Source organism: Zootoca vivipara, chromosome 2, assembly GCF_963506605.1.
Source record: "Zootoca vivipara chromosome 2, rZooViv1.1, whole genome shotgun sequence".
Lineage (NCBI taxonomy): Eukaryota > Metazoa > Chordata > Lepidosauria > Squamata > Lacertidae > Zootoca > Zootoca vivipara.
The window spans coordinates 42081638-42107566 of record NC_083277.1 but is presented as its reverse complement, the minus strand read 5'-3'; the positions used below and the strand labels follow the sequence as shown (position 1 = coordinate 42107566).

Below are 25929 nucleotides of genomic sequence, written 5' to 3'. Positions count from 1 at the left end.
CAATTTAGCTGTCGCCAAATGTGCAGACCATGTTCTCCTGGTAGCTGCCCTGGGCTGTTCCTACTATCCCTACAGATAGTACCTTCCAATCTTCTAGAATCAGCCTCTGGCTTTGTGGCCAGTAGTTGCTTCCTGGTTACGTAGTATTAACTAGCTTTTGTGCAATTGCGCCCTAACAGCTTTGTTTTTCAATTCTGCGCGCTTCAAATACAATGCAAATAAGCTGCTAGGGGAAGAGACCACAAGGCTAGATTATAAATATTACATATGCTTTGGTTTGACTGAAGCATCTGCTTCTGGAAAGGTATTCTGCCCCATGCCCTCCTGTCACATTTATTTTCAGCTTGAGCATCTTCTATCCCCACCCAGCACAACTGAGGAGCGTTCATCTTGTGCACACACTATTGCTCATGTGTTAGCAATGGCAGACCTTGACAGGTATGTGATTTTGACAGCCAAATCTGTCCAGCGCTTTCCCTTCGTGTCAGTTACCAGTTCATTTGAAATAACACTTCACAATGAAACAGGACAGATCACCGAGACAATGGAAAAGTGTCAAGGGGCAGCGAATTCTTTGCCACCAGTCCATGTCAGCCATTTCTTTCTTTCCAGGGGCCGTTTTTTTGCAACTGTGCTTAGATGATTTCTTTTTCCTTTTTTACTGTTGCTGTCACAAAACTGTAAACAGATTCTCTCATGAAAAATGACCTTGAGTGTTGGAGTGATAGAGGCTTACTTTGTTGCTTGGAACTTGGGAGTCGAGGCTGATCTGCCTCCTGATGGACTGCAGAGCATCTAATCCCTTTTGCGGATGGCAAAGAGCAGAGCAATCCATGCCAACTTTCAGGCGGCTGGGGATTGTTGTCAAGCCAGAAGCAAGCGTTCCATTGGATCCTGCCTGGTGCTTAAAGAGGAATACTGGAGGCTAAAGCTCTCTGCGTGGATTCTGGATGCTTTTGATGAAATAATGCTATCCCTTGTGCTGATGCAAGCACCTTGGCCGCTGTCCAACTTTTTCTGCTAGATGCTTCTTGCCCCTGGACAGCCACTTTCCTGTGGTGCTTCTAGTCTGCAAATCTTTTCCACATGGTATTTTGGGGGGGGGGGGAGCTTATTATAAGACACAGCAAGGCAGTATTGACTAGAACAATTCTGTTTATAATCCACTCCTGTAATCAACTGTCCCTTGTCACTGCTACATAGACACACAGCATTGCTGTCAGTTCTACATTTTTCTTTAGCTCCCTCCTTTTTTATGAGCTTCACTGTTTGAGCCCTTCCAAAGTCCTAATCTTCCTTTGTTGCATTTGTGGTCCAGAGGATTGGCTTTGTGGTTAAGTTCAGAAAACATTCAAGTTGACTTAAAACTCTGGGTAATGCAGTTTTCATTTCCTCTGCCCTTCATAAACTGGTCTCAGCTTTGGGTGTAGTGTCGTTCATCAGAGGTTCCCCCCCTGGTGAATTGCAGTACTGTGTCTTCAAAGTGAATTGGGTTGAATTGTGGTTTTTTAGTCTTCCTAGAACTACAGTGGTGCCTCGCTTAACGAATGCCCTGCTTAACAAAATTTCCGCTTAACGAAAGGATTTTTCGAGCGGAGGTTGCCTCGCTAGACGAATTCGTTTTATGAAAAATTCGTCTAGCGAATCAGGTTTCCCATAGGAATGCATTGAAATTCAATTAATGCGTTCCTATGGGCAAAAAAAATATATCAATGCATTCCTATGGGATTCGCTAGATGAATTTTTCGTTATAAGAAAAGACCCGTGGAACGAATTAAATTCGTCTAGCGAGGCACCACTGTACTGGTAACCCTTTTCCCTCCTCCTTTAATATGCCCAGGATAGAAAAGTGACTGGTCACATTTGCTAAGGACGCACCATTTTACCATGGCTTAAGAGAAATGAGCTAGGCGCTCAGAACAAATCTTAAGGTTTTGTATCAATGAATTTAGCATGCACTGAATAATTGAATTAGCTTACATATTGCATTCGGCTTCTAGCATTCCAGATATATTTCTTACATATCTTTAATTGCCTTAGCTCTTTTCATTCCTCTACGAGTAACTGCTACCAGATGCAATACCAGAGAAAATGGTAGCAGGGCCCAGCGGCAGCTTGTACATTGCCACTTGCCACTTCTTCCCAGTGCAAAACCAATGCACCTGCTGCAGTGATGGTTTGATATCGTTAGAAGGCCCATCAGCCTCAAATAGTTCCTTGCCTAGAATCCCCATACACTGGCGGGTGTGCTAATTGAATAGCAGAGACCCTATACAGCAGAACATGTTTCATTGTTCTGCGCTTTCCTTGTTGTAGTTTTAGGGCGCTTTTAAGTTGTTGACATATTGTCAGATCATGTATCGCCAAGTTACAGGGAACCAGGCAGAGGGCCTTCTCGGTAGTGGCACCCACCCTGTGGAATGCCCTCCCACTAGAGGTCAAAGAGAACAACAATTACCAGACCTTTAGAAGGCATCTCAAGGCAGCCCTGTTTAGGGAAGCTTTTAATGTGTGATGGATTTCTGTATTTTAATGTTTGATGGATTTCTGTATTTTAGAATTTCTGTTTTGTTGGAAGCCGCCCAGAGTGGCTGGGGGAGCCTGGCCGGATGGGCGGGGTATAAATAATAAATTATTACTATTATTATTATTATTATTCCCCCAGTTTCTTCATCCTTTCTCTTGGCTAACTGGGGCTTCTGCTCTTTGACTCCTTTCCCAGGCAGCCAAAGGCCTTCTCCCAGGCAGCTGCACCCATAAACAAAGCTGATGGCATCTGGACAGGAGAGTTTTCCCTAGGATGACACATTTGCTGATAAAAGAACAGAGCGAGGTGCATATGGAACATTGGCACTCTCTAACCTGTTCTGGAGCTTCGGAAAACCTGTGCCCAACCCTGCCACAAATTCTTATGTTCATCTGCCTGACTGGCGGTCACATCCAACGGAGGGGGGTAGTTGTGCCAGATGAAAGTTGGGGAAACAAAACATGTTGAGAGAGAAATTGACAAATCCACACTTCCGAAGTCCAAGTACTTTCCTGCTAATCGTCACATAGAGTACATAGCCCAAGTATTGGCCTATAAAGAAACGAGCCAACTTTTACTGGCTTATTCATCGCTGCACATAATAACTAGGCTGGGTAAACCTCTCCATGCTTTAATGATCTCTTGTAAACAGTGCAGTGCATATTTCATTGTGGCCATATGCCCTATCGTGTGGCGTTTCTTATTTAAACCCCTGCTGGAACATGCCAACTAATTAAGATTCAGGAAAGGCAGTGGCTGTGATTCTGTGGAGCGCTCATGTATAGATGCTGCCAGTGAAAATTGTGCGATACTAGCAGGCTGCAGGACAGGTTGATGCATGAGGTAGAAATGTGCACTGGAAAGGAAGCGAAAACGCACACCTGGAATAGTCTGAATCTCAGGTGACTTGGAGCCAAACTATTGCTGATTTATAGGAAAGAAATGTGTTCTACAGGAACAGCTGTAAAAAAAAAAAAAACACCAAACCAAACTACAATATATGTGAGATCTTGAATTACTATTTGTGGTAGGGGAAGCTGTTTAACCCAGTTTTTTATATTTTTTAAATTGTCCTGCTTTTCTTTCACTTAGGAGTGCAACACAATTAACAGCAAAGCAAACAAACAAATCCATATACAAAGGGCAGAATTTATTGTGTGAGCAAATTTCCAATCGTCCCCAGAACTTCCCCTTTCTCTCTTCCCCCTTGCAGTCCCTCCCCCACTATCCCTAAATCTGTTCCAGAGGGTCCCCTAACCTTTTGGAGAAGACTCTGATGTCCATTAAAGGCACTGGGAAGTGGGGTGGGGAGAAGAATGGTGAAATTCCTCTGGGCAAGCAGAAGTCTGTTCTTCTCCAGCACAATAAAAAAAATTCCTTCAGTAGCACCTTAAAGACCAACTAAGTTTTTATTTTGGTATGAGCTTTCGTGTGCATGCACACTTCTTCAGATACCTTCTCCAGCACAGCATTTGATACTGTGCTGCACCCCCTGTTTTATTAAAAGCAATCAAATCAGAATTGAATACTACAATAATGCAATTAGCAGTCAGAGAAATAGGAGAAGAGGTCCTGTCCTGATGTGCATCAGTAACTAGTTAAGACCAGGAATTTTTATTAAATCCATTTTTCTTTAAATGTGTGCTCTAATGCCTTAACCAACCTTGTTTTTTCCTTTGAAAAGCAAGTTTTTCCTCCACAGTGAACTTCATTTGTGTAAAATTTATTTCCGGTTTGGTCTAGTCAATTTCACCAATCTGACATGTATTGAGCAAGAGGTGATTGGAATTAGGAGATATGAAAGCAGGGAATGAATAGACTCTTTCCTCTACTGCCGATTATGTTTGTGCTATTAGAGCCAATGGATGGAGTCACCCTTTGCAGTAAAGAGTAAGTCACTACCATTTTGCTCAGCAGCAGGGGTGGCTAACCTGTGACTCTCAGGTGTTGATGGGCTACAACTCACATTGTCCTTGACCATTGGGGCTGGTGGGACTTTGAGTCCAACAACATCTGAAGGGCGACAGATTTCCCATCCTTGCCCTGCAGAAATCAAACTCTGTTGCCTTAACCAGACAGAATGGATATCTGAAAGTTCAGTTAGAATTAACATAGAACAAGGATTGTAGAAAAGGGAAAAATCCAGCAGACCCGGAGCTTGGCCCTTTGCCTTTTGCAGTGACATGCTGGTCTTTGGACCAGAGATGAGGAACCTATGGACCTCCAGATCTTCTTCAACTCCAAGTTCCATCAGCCATGGTCAGGGGTCAGGGATGGTGAGAATTACAGTCTAGCAACATCTGGCAGTGGGCAAATTCCCTATATTTAAACTTAACAGTTCTGTATGCAGCTGTTGCATACTCCACTTCAGGACTCAAGACTGTTGATGGTATCAAATATCAAGAGAAATGTACCATATTGGCCTGAGTATGCCACACTTCCCCCCCCTCCCCAAATTCCGACCGTGAAAAGTTAAAGCGCAGCTTAAATTTGTGACCTTACAAAAATTGGCTGTTACGATATCGCTGCTGAAACAGACATATGGTAAAATGGAACGGGTGTGAGTGCCTGCAGAATTTTAAGGGAGCGGCTTATATTTGAGTATTGTCTTCTTCTTTTTTCCTCCCCCCCCCTTGAATTTTAAAGGTGCGGCTTATATGCAGTTGCGGCTTATGTTCGGGCCAATACGGTATCTGTTTAAGAGCTGACACCGTACCAGAAATGTAACACATATTTTCTGATCTGCTGCATTCATTGTATAATCTATTTTTCTGCCTTGACTTTTTTCAATGTGGCAGAAATTTTGCCTTAGGGAAAAAAAGAGAACAAGCCTTCAAGCAAGCCAGCTGCCTTCCTTCAATGGCTGTTCTAGATGCGTGCCATGTCTAGATCACATGAGCTTGTGCCCTGGCGCTGGTGTAACTAAACTCGTGGCTTTCTTTTCCAGACCATCAGAAGATGTGCTACTCTGCTTTGGTGCTGGCTATGATATTCTGTATGGGAGAACCGCTGCCATATCATCACTATGGTGAGAAAAAGCTCCACCACAGGGGGTGGATGGCAAGCTGCCACTGAGCAGAGGATTTCTGCAGTTTTTTAAACCTATAATTAAAGAGAGACAGCTTGATCCGAGATTGCTCTCCACAGTCTGGGAAACAGCTCACCAAAACGCTTACAGGGAATATGAGAACTGGATGGAGCCCAGATGAGTGAAAACTTGCTTGGTCTTCCCTTCAGAAATGTGTGTTGAATTCAGCTTCCCCAAGATCAGTTAGGACATTTGTTAGAGGGCAGCCATATCTTTCTTATTAGCTGATAAATTGTCCTAAGCCTTCAACTCCATCCTTCCACAGTCTGTGTCTGTCTGTCTATTTCATTCATACCCCACCTTTCCTCCAAGGAGCTCAAAGTAGCATACAGTACATCATTCTCCTCATTTTATCCTCACAACAACCCTGTGATAGGTTATGATGAGAGCAGGAGAGACTGGCCCAAGGTCACCTAGTGCGTTTCATGGCTGAGTGGAAATTTGAACGCTGGTCTCCCAGATCCTAGCCAGGCACTCTAACCACTACACCAGACTGGCTCTCAGTAAACCACCCTTTCAGTGCAAACAGCAGCTTGGGAGGAGCAACTTTTCAAGGGGAAATATACAAGAGGAAAGGGGTTTAATCTCCCTCTCCCAGCACCATAGCTACCAAACCTAGTCCCTCTCCCCAGCAGCTGTGTTTAACTGGCAGACAGGTGAGGCAAGGGCATAACAGGGATCCATACTTGGATTACCCCTCTTTTATCATCTAGTTTGGGTCCTCAGTTAATGGAACTGTTTGGCCTTGGTGACTGCTGTGCACCTACTTCATACGAATACAATACAATATGATCCATTTAATGCAACGTCAGATACAGACTTCCTGCCTTTATCAAATGGACATGACTAACATACTGTAGTTTCATTTATTTCAGTGGATCTACTCTGAATAGGGCTTAAATACAACCCAAAATGAATAACCCCAATGTATCATTTGCTACTCAGCTTTTGTGAAATGTAGTGGCTGGACTTGCAGTTTTGCTCCGTATGCCAGAAATCATGTCCCCTGTGGAGTCTTTTAAAAAGAAGAAGAACAAAAACATTTCTAAACATATTTTATTTTGCACAGAGCACCTCAATTCCCAGTTTGTCCAGTTTCTGTTGGATGTGATTGAAGATGGGTTGCCATCAGACACCACAGACCAGCTGCCTGACCTGTTCATTAATGTTCTTCTGGCTTTTAACCTTCACATTCCAGGTGAGTAATAAAAGTTTTCCCAGCTGAGATGATGCCAAGGTTTTGCAGTGAGCTGTGGAAGATCTTTCACTGTACTTTGTTTAAGTTGCAAGAAGCCTCTGTCTGGGTTTTTGGAATGGGTAAGACACAGATTTAAATAAGACATTTGGCCATGCTCTACAGGTGGAAAGGGAGCATTTACATTTCTGAAGATATGAGCTCAGATATTATCAAGGGAGATTTAAACTGCTTTTGGACTTGCCAGCAAGCTCTCATTTCTGCACCTCTTCCTCGAGGGGAAACACTTTTCTGCCAACTTGGTAAACATGGTTGGCAGTTTTCCCTTTGGAACTTTACACTGACCTAGCAGAGCTCTCCTTTTGCACGGTGATTAGTATATCCAATTGGCTCAGCAACATGCACACATCATATACCAGCCTCTTGGCACAATTCAGGATTAAATCCACAGGCACCTCCTTTCTAGCCAGTTCCATGGCCAACTCTTCTAGGGCACTGTCATTTGAGGTATCTAGAAATTTTGCCTCTTTGTCCGGGTCATAACACACACTTGCCCAGTCTGTGTGAGGCAGATTGAAGTCATGCATTACGATCATGCTTTCTATGTTGGATGCTTCCCTGATTTAATTCTCCATCTGAAGATCACTTTAAGCGTTTGGGTTGGAAGGGGTGGGGGAGTGGTATGTCTTCAGTGCTGAATTAGTTTGAGGCTGGTATTGCCCCCTAGAATTATTCTGTGGGTGAGGTTGCTCCATTGGAGAGTCCTGGTTTGTTTGGCACTGTGCCCTCTTTGATGCCCACAGTATGCCCTTCCCTGTAACCCCCCCCCATTTCTCTTTCCACCAGGTTTCCTTTTTGCCCACTACATCTATGGCCCCCTTTTAAAAATGAGCACGCCTATTCTACTGTCTTGACTTGGAGGCTTCTGTTGGTAGCATATAAACACCTAGAGGTGTTTCCCCCTACTGTACACCCTTTAGCTTCCTTGACTGGCTGTATGCTCATTGTTTAATATTAACCTGTCAATATTAACCTGTGGACAATCAAAAACAGTTTCATCCTCCTCCCCCCTGCTTTCCCCAATACGTAAAGTGTGCATTTGAGAACTGCACTTTCATAGTTGTGCTCCAAGAAATGTGGAGACTCAACGCTGGGGTGCTGGGAGGAAATTCCGGTCTGAGACTTCGTTGTAACAAGTACTGGGTCCTTAGCAATGCATTTAACTGGGCATCTTCCTCCTTTCAGTGATTGGCAGATGTTCTGCTTATCCCTTGCTGTGCCTTGTGAATTTCATTAGCTGTAGAAGCATTGTAGGTTATTCCTTATAGTGGTATTCTGCTGGGCAGCACTTTCTCCTGGAACACTTGATCTCCCCTTGTTCCTGCCAGTCTGAGCCTTTTGGGAAGCAGCTTAACTTTGCCTTGCTGTTGGTGATTGCAGGCACTTTTTCATGTAATTTTTTGAGTGGGCAGTCATAAGCAGGTCAAAACACACTGTGGTATCAGGCTGCATCTTGTTAATCCTGAATATCTTGGCAAATTATTACGCTGCCATGTTCTCATGGCCTTCCCTTAATTGCTTTCTGCTTTTGCATGGGATGCCTTTTCCACCTTGGCTTCATGAAGTGGAGTGGATTAAGCAGCTATAACTGCATCCAGTAATTTGCCACGTAGCATTTAAGGGATAACTTCATTAAGATATGGGTTATAGTAAAGTATGTGTGTTTGTAAATAAATAAATCTGTTGCATTATTAATCACCTAATAGAAACAGATTTAAGTCTATTTTTTCTGCCCTTTTATTCATTACTATTTTATTCTTTCAGTGCTGGCTAGTTTGAGTAATTACACTGGTTCACCTGACGGGCAGAGCATTTCTATGAATTATTTTGTGCCCACCTGGGGTACAGTGGGAAATTGGAACTTAGTCAAGAACTTACAAACTAATGCTCAGCCTCTTTTTGGACTGCATTTCTTTTTGTGTGGAAAAAAGTCCATTTCTTTCAAACCATCAGAGTGTGTAATGCAGAAAAGGCCACAAATTCTGCTTCTCTGAAACCTGTTCAATGTGTGTGTGTTGTCTTTGGCATGATGCTTTCTGAAATGTTACAGACATTTCCCGACATGTAGAGGTACTACCGTTTTCTTCCCTGACACACCTCTACCTTTCTGTTGTCTTGCTCTGATTTGCCCTAAGAGTGCCAACTAGTATTAGACACAGCATTCAGTAAGTGCAGATGGAGGGAGCAGTAATGGAGGCAAAGACGTAACCATGACAAGTTGAGGTCATTTGCAAATTGCAAGGGATGGCAAGACAGAATCCGTTGCCTTCTTCCATCCTTATGGGTTTCCCTCCCCACTTCATATATATTGTATGGTTCTGAAACATAAACAAATAAGCCAAAATTCTTATTATAACCATGTATCTCTTCCATCCTAGGCCTTCCAAAGCAACTTGCAGTTGAAAAAGCATAAATAATGTTTTTTTTAAAAAAAAAAATCATGTAAAAGCGGCAGCACAATCTTAAGGAATAAAGCACAAAAACATAAAATAAAACAGAACAGAAAGAAAGAAATCCTTAAAAATATTCCTCCCTACGCATGAATAGCAATGAGGTTGTTGTCCATGAAACAAGGGATGGGAGGTAGCTAGCACAAAGTCAGGTGACTCAGACAGACCAGTGGTAGCCCTGATCAGGCAGAGGCTATGGCATCTCAATGTTGTTGTTGTTTAAAAAAAAATCATTTGCATTCTTCATTACAAGTTGTTCAGGATGGGAGTATGAAACATACAAAATTAAACTTAAACCAGACTGTGAAATATTAGCTTTTTCACAGGGAGGAAGGGACCTGTTGACTACTTACTCCTGTCTCTTCCTCCTGCACTTCCTATGATAGCCATGCCCATGCTGTGTGATAGAATGGCATCAATTATGGAATGTGCAGAAATAGCGGAGGGCCTTCACTGCGTGGCATTGTCTGAGCCTCTTTCTGGCTTCTTCCCATCCCCTGTGGTGGTGTAGCGTAAGTAAGCTCAATTTTCTATATGGTTGTCTGAATAATCTTGGCTTCTTAGTTGAGCAGGTGTAGTTCGCTGACTGCAGAGCAGGGAGCTTCACATTACTGTACATAGCAAGACATATTTCTGCAGCTGAATTTTGCAGCATAAACCCTGATGGCTATTTCAGGAGCAAGCTGTGAGCCCCTGTTTGGAAACAGTGCACCTGACGCAGGGACTAGATGCAAACGCACACAGTAGAAATGAGGAAGTGTGCATTGTATAAGTTAAACATTTGTTCTAGAATCTTCGACCAGATTTTGAATATGGGCTTCCATGGTTTTAATGCTTGATAATGGCTAGTAGCATAATTCAGTAGTTTCATGTATGAAAATAAAAAAGCTATATTTTTTAAAAAAAGAAAGTAGTGGTATTGGGGGGTTTTCAGGCATATAAAGTAATAAAGAAAACTAGTAAATGGAGGATACAGGTGACAGCCCAAAGATTGCGGGGGACGGACGGACATGTGTATAAAATGAAAACGGCATTTTTAACGAACAAGTACATTACAACAGCGGTTACATCATAACAAGGCTTCACACAGCAAGAGTTTCTCCAGATGACATATTTCTCGAGCAGTCATCTTGACTAGCTTGCAGAAAGTTTATACAGAGGTTATACAGTGTCAGCTGTTTACTGAGCATTGGTCCTGATTGGTTTGCGGGGAAGTTATATGACAGTGAACAGTCATCCTGATTTACTTGCACTATGTCTTTGTTACTTCATTTCATTTCGTTTGTTTATTTATTAAATATACTGCCCTTCATCCAAAGATCTCAGGGCAGTTCACGAGATAAAAATACAGGATCAAAGCGCAAATAAATACAGTGGTACCTCAGTTTAAGAACAGTCCAGTTTAAGAACGATTTGGTTTATAAACTCCGCAAGCGTCTTGGTTTGAGAACTTTACCTCAGTCTAAGAATGGAATCCAAACGGTGGAAGGGACCAGCGGCGGGAGGCCTCATTGGAAGAGCGTGCCTCGGTTTAAGAACGGTTTTGGTTTAAGAACGGACTTCCAGAATGGATTAAGTTCGTAAACCGAGGTACCACTGTAGTTAGAACAAAAACAAAACCATAAGCCACCCCCCCTAACACGTTTAGAAGGCCGTAGAATATTAATCAACTTTACATCTAGCATTATGAGAGAGCAAGAACACCCTTTCCCTATCTACTTTCTCCACACCAAGCATAATTGTATACACCTCTGTCATGTCTCCTCTTGCTTGCCTTTTCTCTAAACTAAAAAGTCCCTTGCCTCCATTCCTTTGATAATTTTGGCAACCCTTTTTATTGCGATCTTGCTTCAGCTCTGCAGTAACCGTACATGGCATTCCCGGTGCAGTCCCATCTTAGGCAACAGCATTATGAAATTGATATGTTCGTGTTTGTGACGCCTGATGGAAGTGGGATGTGCATCCAGGTCGAGTGATCACTGTGGGGTAAACAACACTAGTCCTCTTTAGTCATTCTACTGGGTTGCAAGCCTCAAACACAAGCAGGGACAAACATAATGAGCTTCACCATTACCCATGTCGCTATCCCCATTGTGGAGGATGACTATGAAGCAGGAAGTCTCCTCTACTAATAAAAGATTCCCACACATTGTATGCTCCTGAATAAGTGGTGTTCTGATTGGCATAGAGACCCTCCACTGATAGAGAGAGATCCCCACTTTGCAGCGTTGGGGGGGCTGGGCAGTGGAGATGTGTCTTCCTCCCAGATCTTCTTTTCCATCCCTGATAGGTATTGTAACTAAGCCAGTTATAGGCAGCTGGTCACTTCTAATAAAACCTGTTTTATTTCTTAGTGCCTGAGCATAATGTGATCATGGTTACCGTGAGCAAGCACCCCAATGTCAAAACCTTCACAGAAAAGCTTCTTCTTCTCTTGAACCGTGCAGGTGAGTGTGTCTGCAGGTTTCTATTACTGTACAGTTTTGAGATACAGCAGCACTAATGGCCAAGTAGATCTGAAGAGTGGCACCTGCTGACATTGCAGAGGAGGAATAATTGGCAAACAGTTTCTAAGCTCCCGTGAAGTTTTCTGCCTTTTAAAGTTTCGAGGCCAGGGGAGTCGGTTCTGCCTCTGTGGTATAAGGAGATTGACCTGCTGGAATGCAGGTAATTGCTCAGTGAGTGGCAGAACGGCATGCAGTGACCTTATCTGGCCAAGGAGCTGCATTCCGGGTGTGTAGAACTAGACAAAGTGCCGTATGGAGTGCAGCTCCCCTGACATCTTAACCGTGGTGTCCTTAGAACTGTATTTTTGGGAACTGAATTTTTAATAGCTGTTTGCAATCACTTTGGTGTGTCTTGGTTGTGAAGCAGAATAAAAGTATAATAAATATTTAGTGCAAAGCTCTGTGCAGCTGTTTCTCAGGGGTTTTTTGATCTGCATAACCAGAGAAGATGGTATTGAATAAAGGATTTGGTAGCTGATGTGAAATCCTAATAACCCCCACACACACTTCTTAAAAGCATGCTTTCTAGCCTTGGTAGTCACTGTAACAAACCCAAGGGACCCCCACCTTTGTTCTGTATTTTGCTTCTGATTTTCCTTCCCTCCTTCAAAAGGATTTATGGTTCGACAGAGTGGTCTTGTCATCAGCTTTGGATCTACACTGATTCTCTTTGTGCCCAACTTTCAGTGATATTTTGAAACCAGGGTGTGTGAGTGGTTGTGTATGTCTCAACAACTGGATCTTCTTCCCCATTGGCACCCTCTGTGAACCAAAAACCTCCAGAGTCTAGCTTCTTAGGGGAGCCTGTTGTGTTTTCTTCCTCCCCCACCCCACCAGCTTTTCAAGTTGTCCACCTATAGAAGACTTTGCCAGTGTTGAGCATTGTGTTGAGTCTGTTGTAGAGCCTATTGTAAAGCACTTCTTTAAAGCAGGAGAGCTTTTCCCCTACACTCTCTAATTCCCTAAGTATTCTACCTATGCCTTCCTGACAAAGGATTGTGTGGGCTAATGTCTTTAGGAGCATGGGGTCCCTGCTTGCTTGTGTGTGTGTGTTCAGGCTCCCTTTACTTTGTTGATTTGCTCTTAAATGACTTCCCTTGTTTCATGCTTCTACTTTATTCCTGGTTTAAGCCCTTTTCCAGTCTGAAAATGATGTTCTTAGCACACTGCAGGCTGTTTTTAGCTTTTCAATCTCTCCTTGCCTTCTCCTCCTTTCAGATCCCTAGTTGTTGCTAGAAAGCCTACACTTGACACCCCACTTTGAGTTTATTTCTCAAATGCCAAGACTTAAGCAAGGTTCTCCTTGAACGCCTCCCTACAGCTACCATCTCTGTCCCTTGTGCAGGAGTATATGCCCTGCACTTACACTTTTTCATGTACAGAGCGGCAGTGAAGTGGTCCATGGAAGAAGTGGGTATCTTAGGGGGTAAGCTAAATGTTACAGTTGTGTGACCCATGTGTCAGAATACAGTTTATGCCAATTTTCTATAAAGAGAGATGCTGATAGATAATACAAGGCAAGGGTAATGCACTTGTGGAAAGCTTTCTCTCTCCTCCTAGGGCAGTGCTGCAATGGGGAGGAAAATCTCTCTGCTCTTCAAGAGACTCTTTCTCTGCTGCTCAGAAACTAGCTAAGCCTCTCCATCCACGCACATTGTGTATAAATTGCTTCCTTCGGCTAAAGGGCGCTCATGTCTATGCATGTCACAACAAGCTTCTTTCTTTCTTTCTGACCTGTGATCAGACGACCCCGTGCGCATCTTCAAGCACCAGCCGCAGCCGCCTCACTCCGTGCTGAAATTTCTACAGGACATCTTTGCCAGCAAGGACACGGCAAACATCTTCTACCACACAGACATGATGGTGATGATCGACATAATTGTGAGGCAGATTGCAGATCTCTCCCCCGGAGAAAAGGTACTTACGGAAAGATAAAGAAAGCCTGTGTCTCCTCTTTGGAAGTTTGAAAAAAGAGAGGCAGAACTGAACATGAGTGAAGAGGTGGACGCTTCCTGGTGTGTGTCTGAATAGATAGGCAGTTCTTCCAGCTTGCAGGCATTTGCCACATGCTTAAAAGCATATCTCCACATCCAGCAGGGTTAGAAAGATGTTTGTTTTTTTTAATTTTAAGAAAAAGTAAAGCTCTTAAGAAGCCGAAAGGGACAGCCAGGGCTACAGCTTCTACCTTTTGTGGGTGGGGTTTGTATACAGGCCCTGAGTCTACACTTGCAGTATAATGAAGGTCCATCTCCTGGTAGTGATAGAATGCTAGAAGCACATTATGCCAATGCTCTAGAACAGCAGCCTCCAACCTTTTCAGACCCAGGGCCCATCTTCAACCCAAACATGCATTTGGGGACTAAGTTTTCAGCCATATATTTGTGTGATGGAAGCACTTCTGTTGGGATTCACCATAGATCAGGCCACAACCCAATATAGTTGTACCTTGGAAGTTGAACGGAATCCGTTCTGGAAGTCCATTCAACTTCCAAAATGTTCGGAAACCAAAGCGCGGCTTCTGATTGGCTGCAGGAAGCTCCTGCAGCTGATTGGAAGCCGCGGAAGCCCCGTCGGACATTCAGGTTCCAAAGAACATTCACAAACTGGAACACTCACTTCCAGATTTGTGGCATTCAGGAGCCAAAACGTTCAACTTGCAAGGCGTTTGGGATCCAAGGTACGGCTGTATTGGGTGCTGAACCACCTGTTGAAGACTAATGGTCTAGAGCAATGTTTCTCACTTTCATCATCCCTAGCTAGCAAGACCAGTGGTCAGGAATGATGGGAGTTGTAGTCCCAAAACATCTGGAGGCACACTGGTTGAGAAACACTGGTCTAGAGTCTGCATTTGCCTCCCAGGACCAATTCAATGTGCTCCTGTTTTGCAATGAAGTTCTAATGGGTTTGGGACACTAATATTTCGGCATCTTGCTTCTGAAATCACTTTAATATCATCCTGATAGCATTTGTGCTCCAAAAGCTCGAATGGGCACAAAGGTTGTGTTTTGTTCTAGTCTTTCCATTGCCAAACTACTTTTTCTAGGGATTCACTAAAAGCCTGAATTATGCATGCATAAGATATATTTTTATATTTCATAGTTGCAAAGAACATCTGCTCTTAAAGCTGTTGTGCATCTCAAACTTTTTCTGTTAGGCTAGACTACAAGACCAATAAATATGCATGGCTGACAGCTTCTTTTCAGAGGAGGGCTTCTCAGTTTAATGGGCCTTTGGCCAGTCAAAGTTGGGGATTTTAGCTGTCTCTCTTTTTGGATTCACACAGTGAGCTTGAAACCTGGAGGAATGTTTCTCTAAAGTATTATCTACCATCTCCTTTCTCCCGTGTGTAAAGCAATGAGGCTGTAGATTCTAGAGTCTGCATTCTTTCTGGCCAGGGTTAGCTGAGTAATTGTTCTCATCCCTGAAGCTGCTTGAAATGGAAGAGGGATATTGTTTATTGAGCCACTTGAGTCCGAGTCCAGTTGACTAGTATTTGAAAAACATTCAGCTAATTTGATTGGTTGGTTAAATAGATTTCCAGAACTCCTCTGAAAGTGAGGGCCCCTACGGACCAATGGGGAAAACAAAGATTGTGGAGGAATCTTTCACCTACGAGCCCATTCTATTTGCAATTGCTTGTGCTGCAGTCTTGCGCTTGACGATCAGATTGTTTTCCAATGCCTGTGTTTCCTCTTTTGTTTATCTTGCTGCTAAAGCCCTTTTCGATGTCTTCTGTTCCCACAGCTGCGGATGGAATACTTGTCTCTGATGCATTCTATCATCCGGTCGACGCCATACCTGCAGCACAAGCACCGTTACACTGACTTGCAGAGGACCTTGCAGCGCATCATGGTGGAAGAGGAAGAGAGTCAGCAGTGCCAGATGGACAAAATGATAATCCAAGAGATCTATAAGGAGTTTCCAGAAATATCTCCTGGAGACAGCTAACTGGTGCGGGGAAAGGCCAGCTTGGGATAAGAATGCCTCTTGTGGTTGTATCCTTTCCATCCCTTTTTCCAGTACCACTCATACCTTATTATCCCTTCAGGTGAGCCCTAAGGTTTAAGTGGAGTGCCATAAGGCCCTACAGGTGGAATGTTCAGCGTTTATGCAAGTCAGTGAGCAGTTAGCTAAAGCTGATTGTTGTCTGCCCACTTCTAAGGGGTGGGGCAAAACAGCTGTGTCTTCACAGATGGAGTGCTTTGACAAGTCTAGGAGAATATACCTCCCTAGTGACCTTTGCACAGGAGAGAGGGCAGAGGCCTGTGACCTTGAGGGTCTTTGAGCAAGAGGTCTCTGCTGTCAGCATCCATTTCCACCTGCATTTCTTGTCCTGCCGCTACCCAGTGGAGTAGGCCAGTGTTTGCGGCCAGCTTTTGTAACATCTTGTCTGCTGTGTCTAGTGCTCAAGTGCTGCAATCCTAGCCAAGGGAGCTGCTGCTTGCTACTCTCTTTAGTCCTGTGTCCAGTGAGCCTTTCGGTCCTTTTTAAACCCCGCTGCTTGATCTCTGGGTTAGATACTGGCTTATCTGGGGTCTAATGCAAGTAAGCACCTGCTTCTCTTCTTGTTCTATGCCGTGGTGTTTGTGCTTGAATTCCTCACCCACGGCACCAACAGAGAGATATCGATGGTCCAGGCAGCAGGGGTTCCTTCGACAGATCTTCTGCCTGGACTCACTGCTAAGGTGTGTCCTTTTTAAGAGTTGCTGCTTGTCTCCTGCGGTGTGCTGGCCTTGTTGCCTCTGGCACTGCACACACAAGGACCATGTATCTGTAGATGGCAATGCACGCTCTTCTCCCTCCAGCCTGGGGGTGTTCCTTGCCTTGAGCTTAATAGCAATTGGCTCTGCCTAGCTTTACCTTTTATGTCCCGGAGGCTGCTTAAGCCTGGTATCTGATAGCTCTGCTCCTTAATATGCACAAATCGGGAGAGCTCCCTTTTCTTTATCTAATTCCTCCAGGTCTCCTGCAAAATGGATTTGCCTGCTTTTTCCTATTTAGATCTTTCCGACAGGCTCACATACTAATACGGGTCTGTAATATCTTAATAAACATGCACGCTGCCAAAGCTCTTTGCAGAGTGGGTTAACAAGAGCTTTGCAACCTTCAGTGTTAGAAGTAGCTTGAATTAAAACTGGAACTATTTGGATAACCTCTAAACCTAATGTGAACCAAATAAATAAAGGAATTGCCTTGGGCCAGGGCATCTGCTTTGGTATGATGTCAGTGCTGGGAGCCTCTAGAATTGGCCATCAGGTTTGAGCTGGTGAGCAGTGTTAGTTTGGGGGTCACTGTCTGAGACAAGTGAACAGCCCTGTTTTTAAGTGAAATGTTTAAAATGAAAACCATTGTGAGCATTGAAAGGGATTTGTATTTTCATAGAATCAAATAAACATAGTCAATGGATAAATATTTGTGTGTGTGTTTCAATTTGATAGTATTTGCATATTCTGTATCAGTTGCAGGATTTTGGAAGTATGTTTTTGCGAAGGGCAAGACAACACTGCAGAATTGCTAGCTAAAGCAGTCCGCACATGTCGCTAACGCTTTGTTTTATTATAGCCTTGGGCCTGGTGACTTCAAAACCTGGTTGCCCCCTGTTGTCCCTTGCCTGCTCCACTTCACTCCCAGAACCAGCTCAACAATGCAGATAAAGTGGATATCTGGGGTGTCCCAATGCAACAGGCACCCAGCCATACAAATAGGAGCACATGGACTTAGACCATTGCACTGCTTCTGGTGTGGCAAACTCCCAGTGTAAATGGAGAGAGTACCCTAGCATTCTCTGCAATTTGAGCAGGGACACCTCTGCCCTGTCTAGGACAACCATATAATGCTTGCAATTCTCCCTCTCCCTGTCCCCACCTCAAATATGGGAGGATGAACAAAAAGAGAACCACCACTCCAACAGGATTTGATTCTATTCGTTTTATTTTAAATGATTAAAAAGAAAAAAACACCTTGCAACTTTCCTCCCCCACTTTGACATACAATTTTTGCCAGGGGAGGCAGGTAGGAAGCACCAAGACTGTAATAGCAGAGAAAATGGTGCAGAGGGGTTTCCTCTTTGTTCGTTCGTTTGTTTGTTTCATCCCAGCAGTGAATGAATAGGTGGCTGGCATTGAGGAAACTGCCAAGAGCTTCTGCAGCCCTGTGTGTTCATTTGATTATCTTAAAATGATTCAATTACAGTTGCTTCCTAGCTTTTGGAGTTTGGGCGATTTCAGCTAGTCACTGAGAACAAATAAGCTCAAGGTGTCTTTATTATTGGTGGGGGTTGTTTAAAGCACCATCTTTGGCTTGAGAAGTACATTAAGTGAGGTTAACTCTCCAGTCAGGGTATCATGTCCAGTGCCAGATTTATGTATAAACTAAACAAGTTATAGCTTAGGGCCCCACTCTCTTGGGGGCCCCCAAAAAAATTAAAGGAAAAAAAACCTGGATGTACATTTCCAAAATATAAGATAAAAAACAAAGGAAATAAAACCTACATATATTTAGAGCTTAATAATTATTTCACTATTAATATACTTCTTAATTGTATTTCAGTTCAACAATTAACTTGATAAAATACATATTTTGTTATGTGCAAATGGCTTTAGATACCTATTAGGTCCATAAATTACCATATAGCATATATTCAACACAAAAAAACAGAGACAATTTGTTGTTGACAAAGGACAGCTGGACATATAAAGGGCCCCATTACCTTCAGTAGCTTCTTCTTCTTCATCTTCATCTTCTTCTTCTTGTCTGATTGTTCGTGACCCCAGGGACCAGAGCACGCCAGGCACTCTTGTCTTCCACTGCCTCCCGCAGTTTGGTCAGACTCATGTTGGTGGCTTTGAGAACACTGTCCAGCCATCTCGTCCTCTGTTGTCCCCTTCTCCTAGGGCCTCATCAAACCTAAATCCGGCCCTGATCATGTCCTAGTGTGGTCAGATCATTGCTTCTCCCATCTTTGGTTCTGCAGATCATGAAGAAGTCTTCTTTCTTCCTTGTATCTTCATAGATTAAAACCATGACTGACCACTCGGTGAGCACTCCTCCTGTGTGACATTAGAGCACTTAAGTCAGGGCTGGCAAACCTGTGGCCCTCCGTATGGTGTTGGACTGCAACTTTCATGATCATTATCTATGATGGCTGGGGGCTGCCACCCAACACCCTCAATTTTTTTATTGGGGGGGACCGAAGGGACCTCGGTCGCTAGGAGTTGGCTGCTATGCTCCTGACTTCCTACCTGGTTCAGTATTTTGTGGAACTTTTTAGAACATCAAGAGGACATTAACTGAATACTTCATTCCTTGTTGTGCAGGCCAAATTTGTTGGGCTTATGAACAACCTGTGCATGATAATACATCAAAATTAAGGTAGAGCTAGATCTGTCACCCATGAATTGTATTTTGTCTGCATTTAAAATTGCAGACCATCACATTTTTGCTTGCAGGGCTGAATTCTTTTTTTAAAAGACAAGCAATGCATGATGCCAGCAGCTACTTCTGACTGCTCCCTACACAATATCTCTCTCTCTTTCTCAGATTGAAAATAGGTGTAGTGCAGTTACGCTTGTCTGCCAATCTCTGCTCATCTGTGGCAGTGAAATAACTTCAATAAATTGAGAAGGAACTAATATCTCCAAGGTGCTTGATAAGGCCTTTCCAGGATATTGTACAAGGAAGATGAATAGCTTTTGCAAAGCCTTCCTCATATTGTGATAAGGCCCATTATGTAATAACGGTGTCCTATAAACTGAAGGAGACATCTTGTCAAAGAGTCTGATTGGAACGGAGCAGGCCTGGCATTTAATGAGATGCCTTTGACCCCTATGTCTGCCTAAACGCCTTTCCTAAAAGAGGATAAGGGGAGGGGGATGCTATAAGCACCCCCCTAGTAAGGCTATCTTTGTTCACTTTTGCATGTATGCCTTGTGCTGTACCCACTGTTGGCCCTAGAAATTTCAAAAATTGTGTGTATTTTTGCTTTCATTTTTTGAGCCTACAATAAGAGTCCCTTAATCAGTTTATACATTTCTTGGAAGGTTTGGAAAAGGCGAAATGGGCAAGGTTGTCCCTGGTGTCTGTAGGAGGGGTATGCCACTCTGAGGACAGTTTTGACAGCATGGGAGTGAATTGTTGGATAGTCTGCTGTGGGGGGGGGGATCAAAACCACATTTATGTATATCTGATCGTACAAGGATATTCCTACACAGTGCAGAAGAGAGGGTGTACATAAAACATTTTTTAATTCATTTTTCCTAGCTGATCCTGCGGCTTTTTTTTTCTACTGATACTATAGAAATGCATCTCCTCCGATCTGAAATTTTACAGATGAGCAAGATGTGTCTTTTGTTCACGAATTTCATGGAGGAATTCAGAAATGTGATTTCTCCCAGGCCCCTTAGTCCTTGTTCCATTGATAATGTTTGGCTTTCCCTTCCCCCTCTCCCAGTTGGTATAATCTGCATTCATTTTTTTTTTACTTTGCATTTTCTGAAAGAGGCAACTCAGGAGTTGAATCAATTCTTACTTACTAGGAAAAATGGAAGTGGGTGCAGGATTGGCAACTAAAATTCTAGGTTGGAACGTACCAGTAATTGTTCTTATTCTTTGAGTGTATGTCCATGCACGTCTGTGTGCATGCAGTTTTTTTAAAAAAAAATGTATTGTACACTGATTTAAAAAACTGACTATTAAGCTTGAATACTTGAAATAAATTATAAATGTCATATTCTCTGTAAGAAACATCTCAAAAAAGAAACCCTTCAGTGTTTAGTTGTTGCTGGAAGATTTACTAACGTTGTTGAAAATGTATTTTTAACCACCTGTTGTTAAATAACGAAGCTGCTCTGGTAAGAGGGGGCAGTCCGTGTTTTGATTTGTTTGAAAGACACCTGTCAGAGCAGAATTGCAGACTTGGAAAGTTTGTAAAGCAAATTTTTATTTTTTTAAAAAAATTATATGTTTTAAAATGAGGTTTTAGTGCGAACATAGTGTAGATGCCATTCATGGGCTGCTGCCAGGCCGAGACTATCTTCGGGTGGGATTCAGTCACATACTGGTAAATTCAAGTTGCGCAATTATAGTGGGCTGGGACGTCTGGCCCAACAAATGAATCAGAACGAGAGCTCATTAAATAGCCAGTGTTGTCTAAATTTCCTGCAAGAACATGTAATCTTCTTGCAAATATATCACAACAAACGCTCAGCGAACAGGTCATCTAGAAGTGTCCATTGTCTCTCAAAGCCGAATCCTTTACTGAACACAGAAGCTGAATGCTGCTCTTTCTGCAGAAAGAGAATCTGCCCAGTGCAGGAAACATTGTGGCTTAAATCCAACCAAGAGTTAGGCATGCATTGAGTTTAGTGAGTGTTCGGTTTAGGCCTAAAAATATGGCCACAGCAGGTATCCTATTATTTTACCCTGATCTTAAAAATGGGGACCAGAAACTAGTAAGCCACCACAGCATCCAGGCCCTGCTTCAGAAGATGCTCTCCTCAACCATCCCTTGGCCACCTGCATGCACTCACACTGCCGTGCAGCTAGGGCTCAATCTTGGGGGCTGAAGTCCAGGGGTCTACAACTTGGAGGGGCCCAAAACGACCACCCAAGGAGCAGCAGCAGATAGCAAACTGGCCAATATCAGCCCCTGGGACTGTCATGGGCATGTTGGAGCTATTGGGGTTGATGCTGGTCCCCACAGCATCCTTTCAGAACCATTTGGGGAGACATGTACAGGGTTGCAGAGCCTATTTTTTTATCGTTTGTACTTTTAGAATATATTAACCTTGTCTACAGCAACATGGGGGACAACAAAAGCAACCATCTTATCTCTGTCGCCAGGATGGTGCTATGATTTAAGTGAGGCTTAATGCTCAGAAGGTTTTTTCTTACTAGGGTTGGCAAACTGCTTTTTGCTCTAACACATCAGGAAAGTAGAAGCAGTTGTATGGGGTTTCAGTGTGGGGAGGGTGGTATGCACAGCATCACATAAATGTGCAGCTGGGTTCTCTCCAGAAAAACTGTAACAGAGGCACATTCACTGGTCCCAACACAAGAAAGTGTAATGTTGTGACAGCAATCTGCTCCAGTTACAACTTTTCCATCTATCCCTTCTTAAGTCACTAATTCGGTCACTGCATTCAGTAGATTGCAGCTCCTCTAAATACATCATGGTAAGAGGGAGGAAAAATGGAACCCAAGGTACTGATGAGCAAGGGTTAAAAATACTGATTAACCAAAAACAAAACCCTTCCTCCTCTCCCTCCACTCATTGCCACATCCCCGATGGTTTGTTTCCATAAAGATAGTCGTCTTCTTTTTCTTTTTAACTTCCTTATCCCACCATCTTTTTAAAATGTGGTTGCCCAAAAGGAAAGCCTTGTTGTGGGTCTTTGGAGTTGAAACTGTGTGTGTTGTGGTCTTGCGTAAGGCTAAAACAAAGGCAGCTTTGGGAGTTAAATAACGACGCTGATGACAGGTTTGCAAATGGAACAAAGCCTAGGTTAGCGGACAGCCTCTTGCCTCCATTTCTACAGGTGATTGACTCTGAACTGCCAGCTGGGATAATGGGCATAGGACTGATTGCTCTTTCCATTCCAGGTTTCTTTCATACATTCAATAACCTGCTTTTCCCTAATAACAGGCAGGCTGTGTCCCACAAATGCTAGGTGATGGGTGAACCACAGATGAAATAACCATTACATCTAGGTTATGTGCCAGTTCATTGAAAGAGCTAGAAAAGCAACCTTTTGCAAAAGGTCAATTGTATATGGTTTCCCATTATCTGAATAGTGCAATCCGCAGGAAGTTTTTAAGCCAGCAGATATGCACTTAGAACGGGTTCTGTCTCTCTTTGAAGTCAGCTGGACTCAACTTCCTCGAGTGTAGCTACCTCTGTTTTAAGTGCTCAGGTGCACTAAACATGCCCAAAGAACAGCATGGATTACTTACAGGTCTACAGACCTTGATAATGATGGGCAACCTTGGCCTTCTTAATGTAGTGCCTGGTGACTTCATCGCCAGCTATCATAACCCTCAAACCTAACTATCTTTTCTGTAATGGGCCAACTCCTACCAATGTGAACCATTCTACACCATGCTGCTGGTTCAGACTAGAGCATCTGTGTCAATGCTTGGACCATCCATAGCTGCTGGGGCCTCTGTCTGGGGAGAGATGCTCAGCTGTTGAACAGCCCTGCACTAAATCAAATCAGACTGTAGCCCAGAACAGGATGGCTACTTGAAACCTCTTGAGTTTTACCAGGGCAACAACCTAGGAGTACAGTATCCCTTTCTGATGGTGTTGCATGCTAACAGAGACTGTACAGTTAAGCTTGCCATGATGTGTTTTGGGACTCTAACTGATGCTAACAAGTCAACTGCTCTAAGTCCCTTTAGCAGGCTTGGAGGACCTGTGACCCTCTAGGTGTAGTCAGACACCAACTTCAGCCCTGGCAGTTGGCCATGCTGACTGGGACTGATGGGAGATGGAGTCTGGCGACACCTGGGGGAGCCGCAGGTTCCTTATATCCCTGCCCTGGAGCTGTAATGCTGTTGAGCAAGTCACATCTAGTGTGTCTGCTTCCTGCCAAAGGGCATGAATTTGTGCCTTGTATTTGGTGGGGTAGCCTAGGAATGTGAGTTTTCTGCTGTGCTACAGAAGAGACAACCTTGACTTCAGCTCTTTTGCACAGCTTGACTTAAGTTTAGCTGGGCCACCAATGACTGAACTGTCAGTGTTTCCTTGGCTACTCTTATCTGTTCTTTTTTATATATATAATCGACCCTTCTCTTTGCTGCTCGCCTCTTATCCTTTCCGACTTCTAATATTTCCCCCTCTGCTCTCAACAGGTAGGCAGACTCTAGCCATGTAGCAGCCCACTGTTTTCTTTTGTGCAGAACTCCCCCAATTGTACTTGCTTCTTATACCTAGTGCTGAACATTAATGAGGCTGTAAACCCCTGTTATTCCTAAGCCTATTAGAGGCTTCAGTGGATTATAGTATGATATTAGCTTTATCTCTTATCAGCTGATGGCAAAAGTCACAAGAATGATGTAGTCATCAGCCCTCGCTACTCAAAGAGCAGCTTCTTTTCCCCCCTCTCCCCCCAATTTTTTTTTATGAAGGTGGGGAGGGCATTTTGACAATGCCCTGTTTCCCTCCCTCAGATGCAAAGATTATTTTTAGCTTGCAGTGCACGGGAACAGACTTAAAGCCATGCATACATGCAAATAAGCCCACACACGAAAAGGCAAGTGTCTGCGGCTAGGAGCTACATAACCAAACATTGCGTTAGCAATTTTTAAGGCAAATCTTTGCTTATATGCATCTTTGCTTATATGAGGGGCTCCTTTGGACCTGTGACTGGATTTTAAAGATCTGTCCCTGCCGTGTGTGTGTGTGTGTGTGTGTGTGTGTGAAGCATGTGTTTGCTCAGTTACAAAGACAAGTAGGATGAGTGCTTTTGCATTCAGCTCCTGCTTGTAGCCTTATCAGCTACTAAGGGTCCTTTAAGTTGCCCCAGGCAGGACAAAGATAGTCAAAACGACACCGGGGTTGAGTTCCAGAGAAAGAATTTAATTTCTTATTAATAAGAGACTCAACGTGGTCAGTTCCACAACAAGAGTAAAGAAACACATATTGCAAAGCTCTCTTATACCCTTCTTTTGGGCTCTTTCCCCCTCCCTGTAAATGTGCGCACGCAAGGGGGTCACCCACGCAAGGGGGTCACTAGTACACGTCCTGTGCGTAAACACATGCTGGCTTAGGCAGGGGTAACATAAACAGGGCTATAGGGGACAATGGTGATTTACGCATCTTCCCCCCCTCCTTCACATCGTCTATGCATATTGTCAATTACTGTCGAATTCATATCTCTGGGTGTAGACTCTAACACATGTTGGCTCAACAAAGCCTTTAGCCTTCAGTTTACGCGTCAAACTAGCAACTTCCAGCAGCCTTGAGTAAGAGGCTACGCAGCTGATAAGTCCTTCTGTGTTCCAGACAGGGCCAGCTCATCCTGCCTTGATAGCTTAGCTGGGCATCCTGTTTTGTTTACATTACCCTTTGGCACACAGAGAGAGGCAAAGGGAAAAAAGCATTTTAAGCAAGTCATCCCAGGGATATGGGGGGGGGGGGGGACTAAGCCATACACTCACAATTATACAATGCAGGCAATGCAAACTATAGGATCAGATCTCAATAACACAATTGGCAAATCTCTCCTCCACATGCTTGCACATTTTCCTGTGGGGTATGGTTGGTTACTGAGACCAGAATGTTGGGATGCAGGGGCCTTTGGCTTAATAGTGCAGGGCTCTTCCTATGACTGCACTTGGAATTGGGGATATCCAACAGAGGGCACTTCTTCGCATGAAAGGAAAGGGTCATTACAGACCCCTCAAGTGTCCCTTTTCTCCAGGGACAGTCCCAGATTTACGGAAGCCGTCCCAGTTTCTGATTTGATCCAGGGACATCCCACTTTCCCTTAGGACATCTCTATTTCCATTGGAGAAATGTTGGTATGGTGTCATTGTGACCCCTGAGCCAAGGAGAAAAATATACAACCTTTAGAAGACATCTGAAGGCAGCCCTGTGTAGGGAAGGTTTTTTTAAAATGTTTACTGTTTTATTATGTTTTTTTATATGTTGGCTAGGACAACCCAGTCAGATGGGTGGGTTGTTGTTGTTGTTGTTGTTGTTATCTATTTTCATGAGAGATATGTTGGAGGGTTTGCACAGTGGGACTAGGCTTCATCCCCTGCCGATCCCTTGCCTGTCTGTAAAACAGTTGGAAGACCAGCAAGTCCTGTGCAAAACCCACAGCTGTTGTCTTCTAACTACCACCACTGGAGCACCCAAGGTAAAAGCGTACCTGTCTCTTCCCAGAACACTTCTTGCCCTTCATAGCTTAGCACTAAAATTCAGGATGTTGGTGGCTGCCAAGCCCAGAACTTGGGTGAGAGTGGCTAGAGAGGAACCTTTACAGGATACTAGCAGGACGTATGAACATCAAAATGCCAGCTCATTCTCTCTCTCTCTCTCTCTCTCTCTCTCTCTCTCTCTCTCTCTCTCTCAAAACCCAATGTACAACATTTAATCT

General features: G+C 43.6%; 1 protein-coding gene across 1 annotated transcript in view; it reads left to right on the top strand.

Annotated features, from left to right (window-relative positions):
* The window catches only part of NCKIPSD (NCK interacting protein with SH3 domain), a 94286-nt gene extending 70119 nt beyond the window's left edge, over positions 1-24167 (top strand). Inside the window, exons 9-13 of the mRNA XM_035106417.2 lie at positions 5475-5555; positions 6685-6813; positions 11675-11767; positions 13572-13744; positions 15572-24167. Coding sequence (XP_034962308.2) covers positions 5475-5555; positions 6685-6813; positions 11675-11767; positions 13572-13744; positions 15572-15775 — 680 coding nt within the window. The 3' untranslated portion in view covers positions 15776-24167. The remainder of the gene's footprint in view (positions 1-5474; positions 5556-6684; positions 6814-11674; positions 11768-13571; positions 13745-15571) is intronic.
* Positions 24168-25929: the final 1762 nt, after the last annotated feature.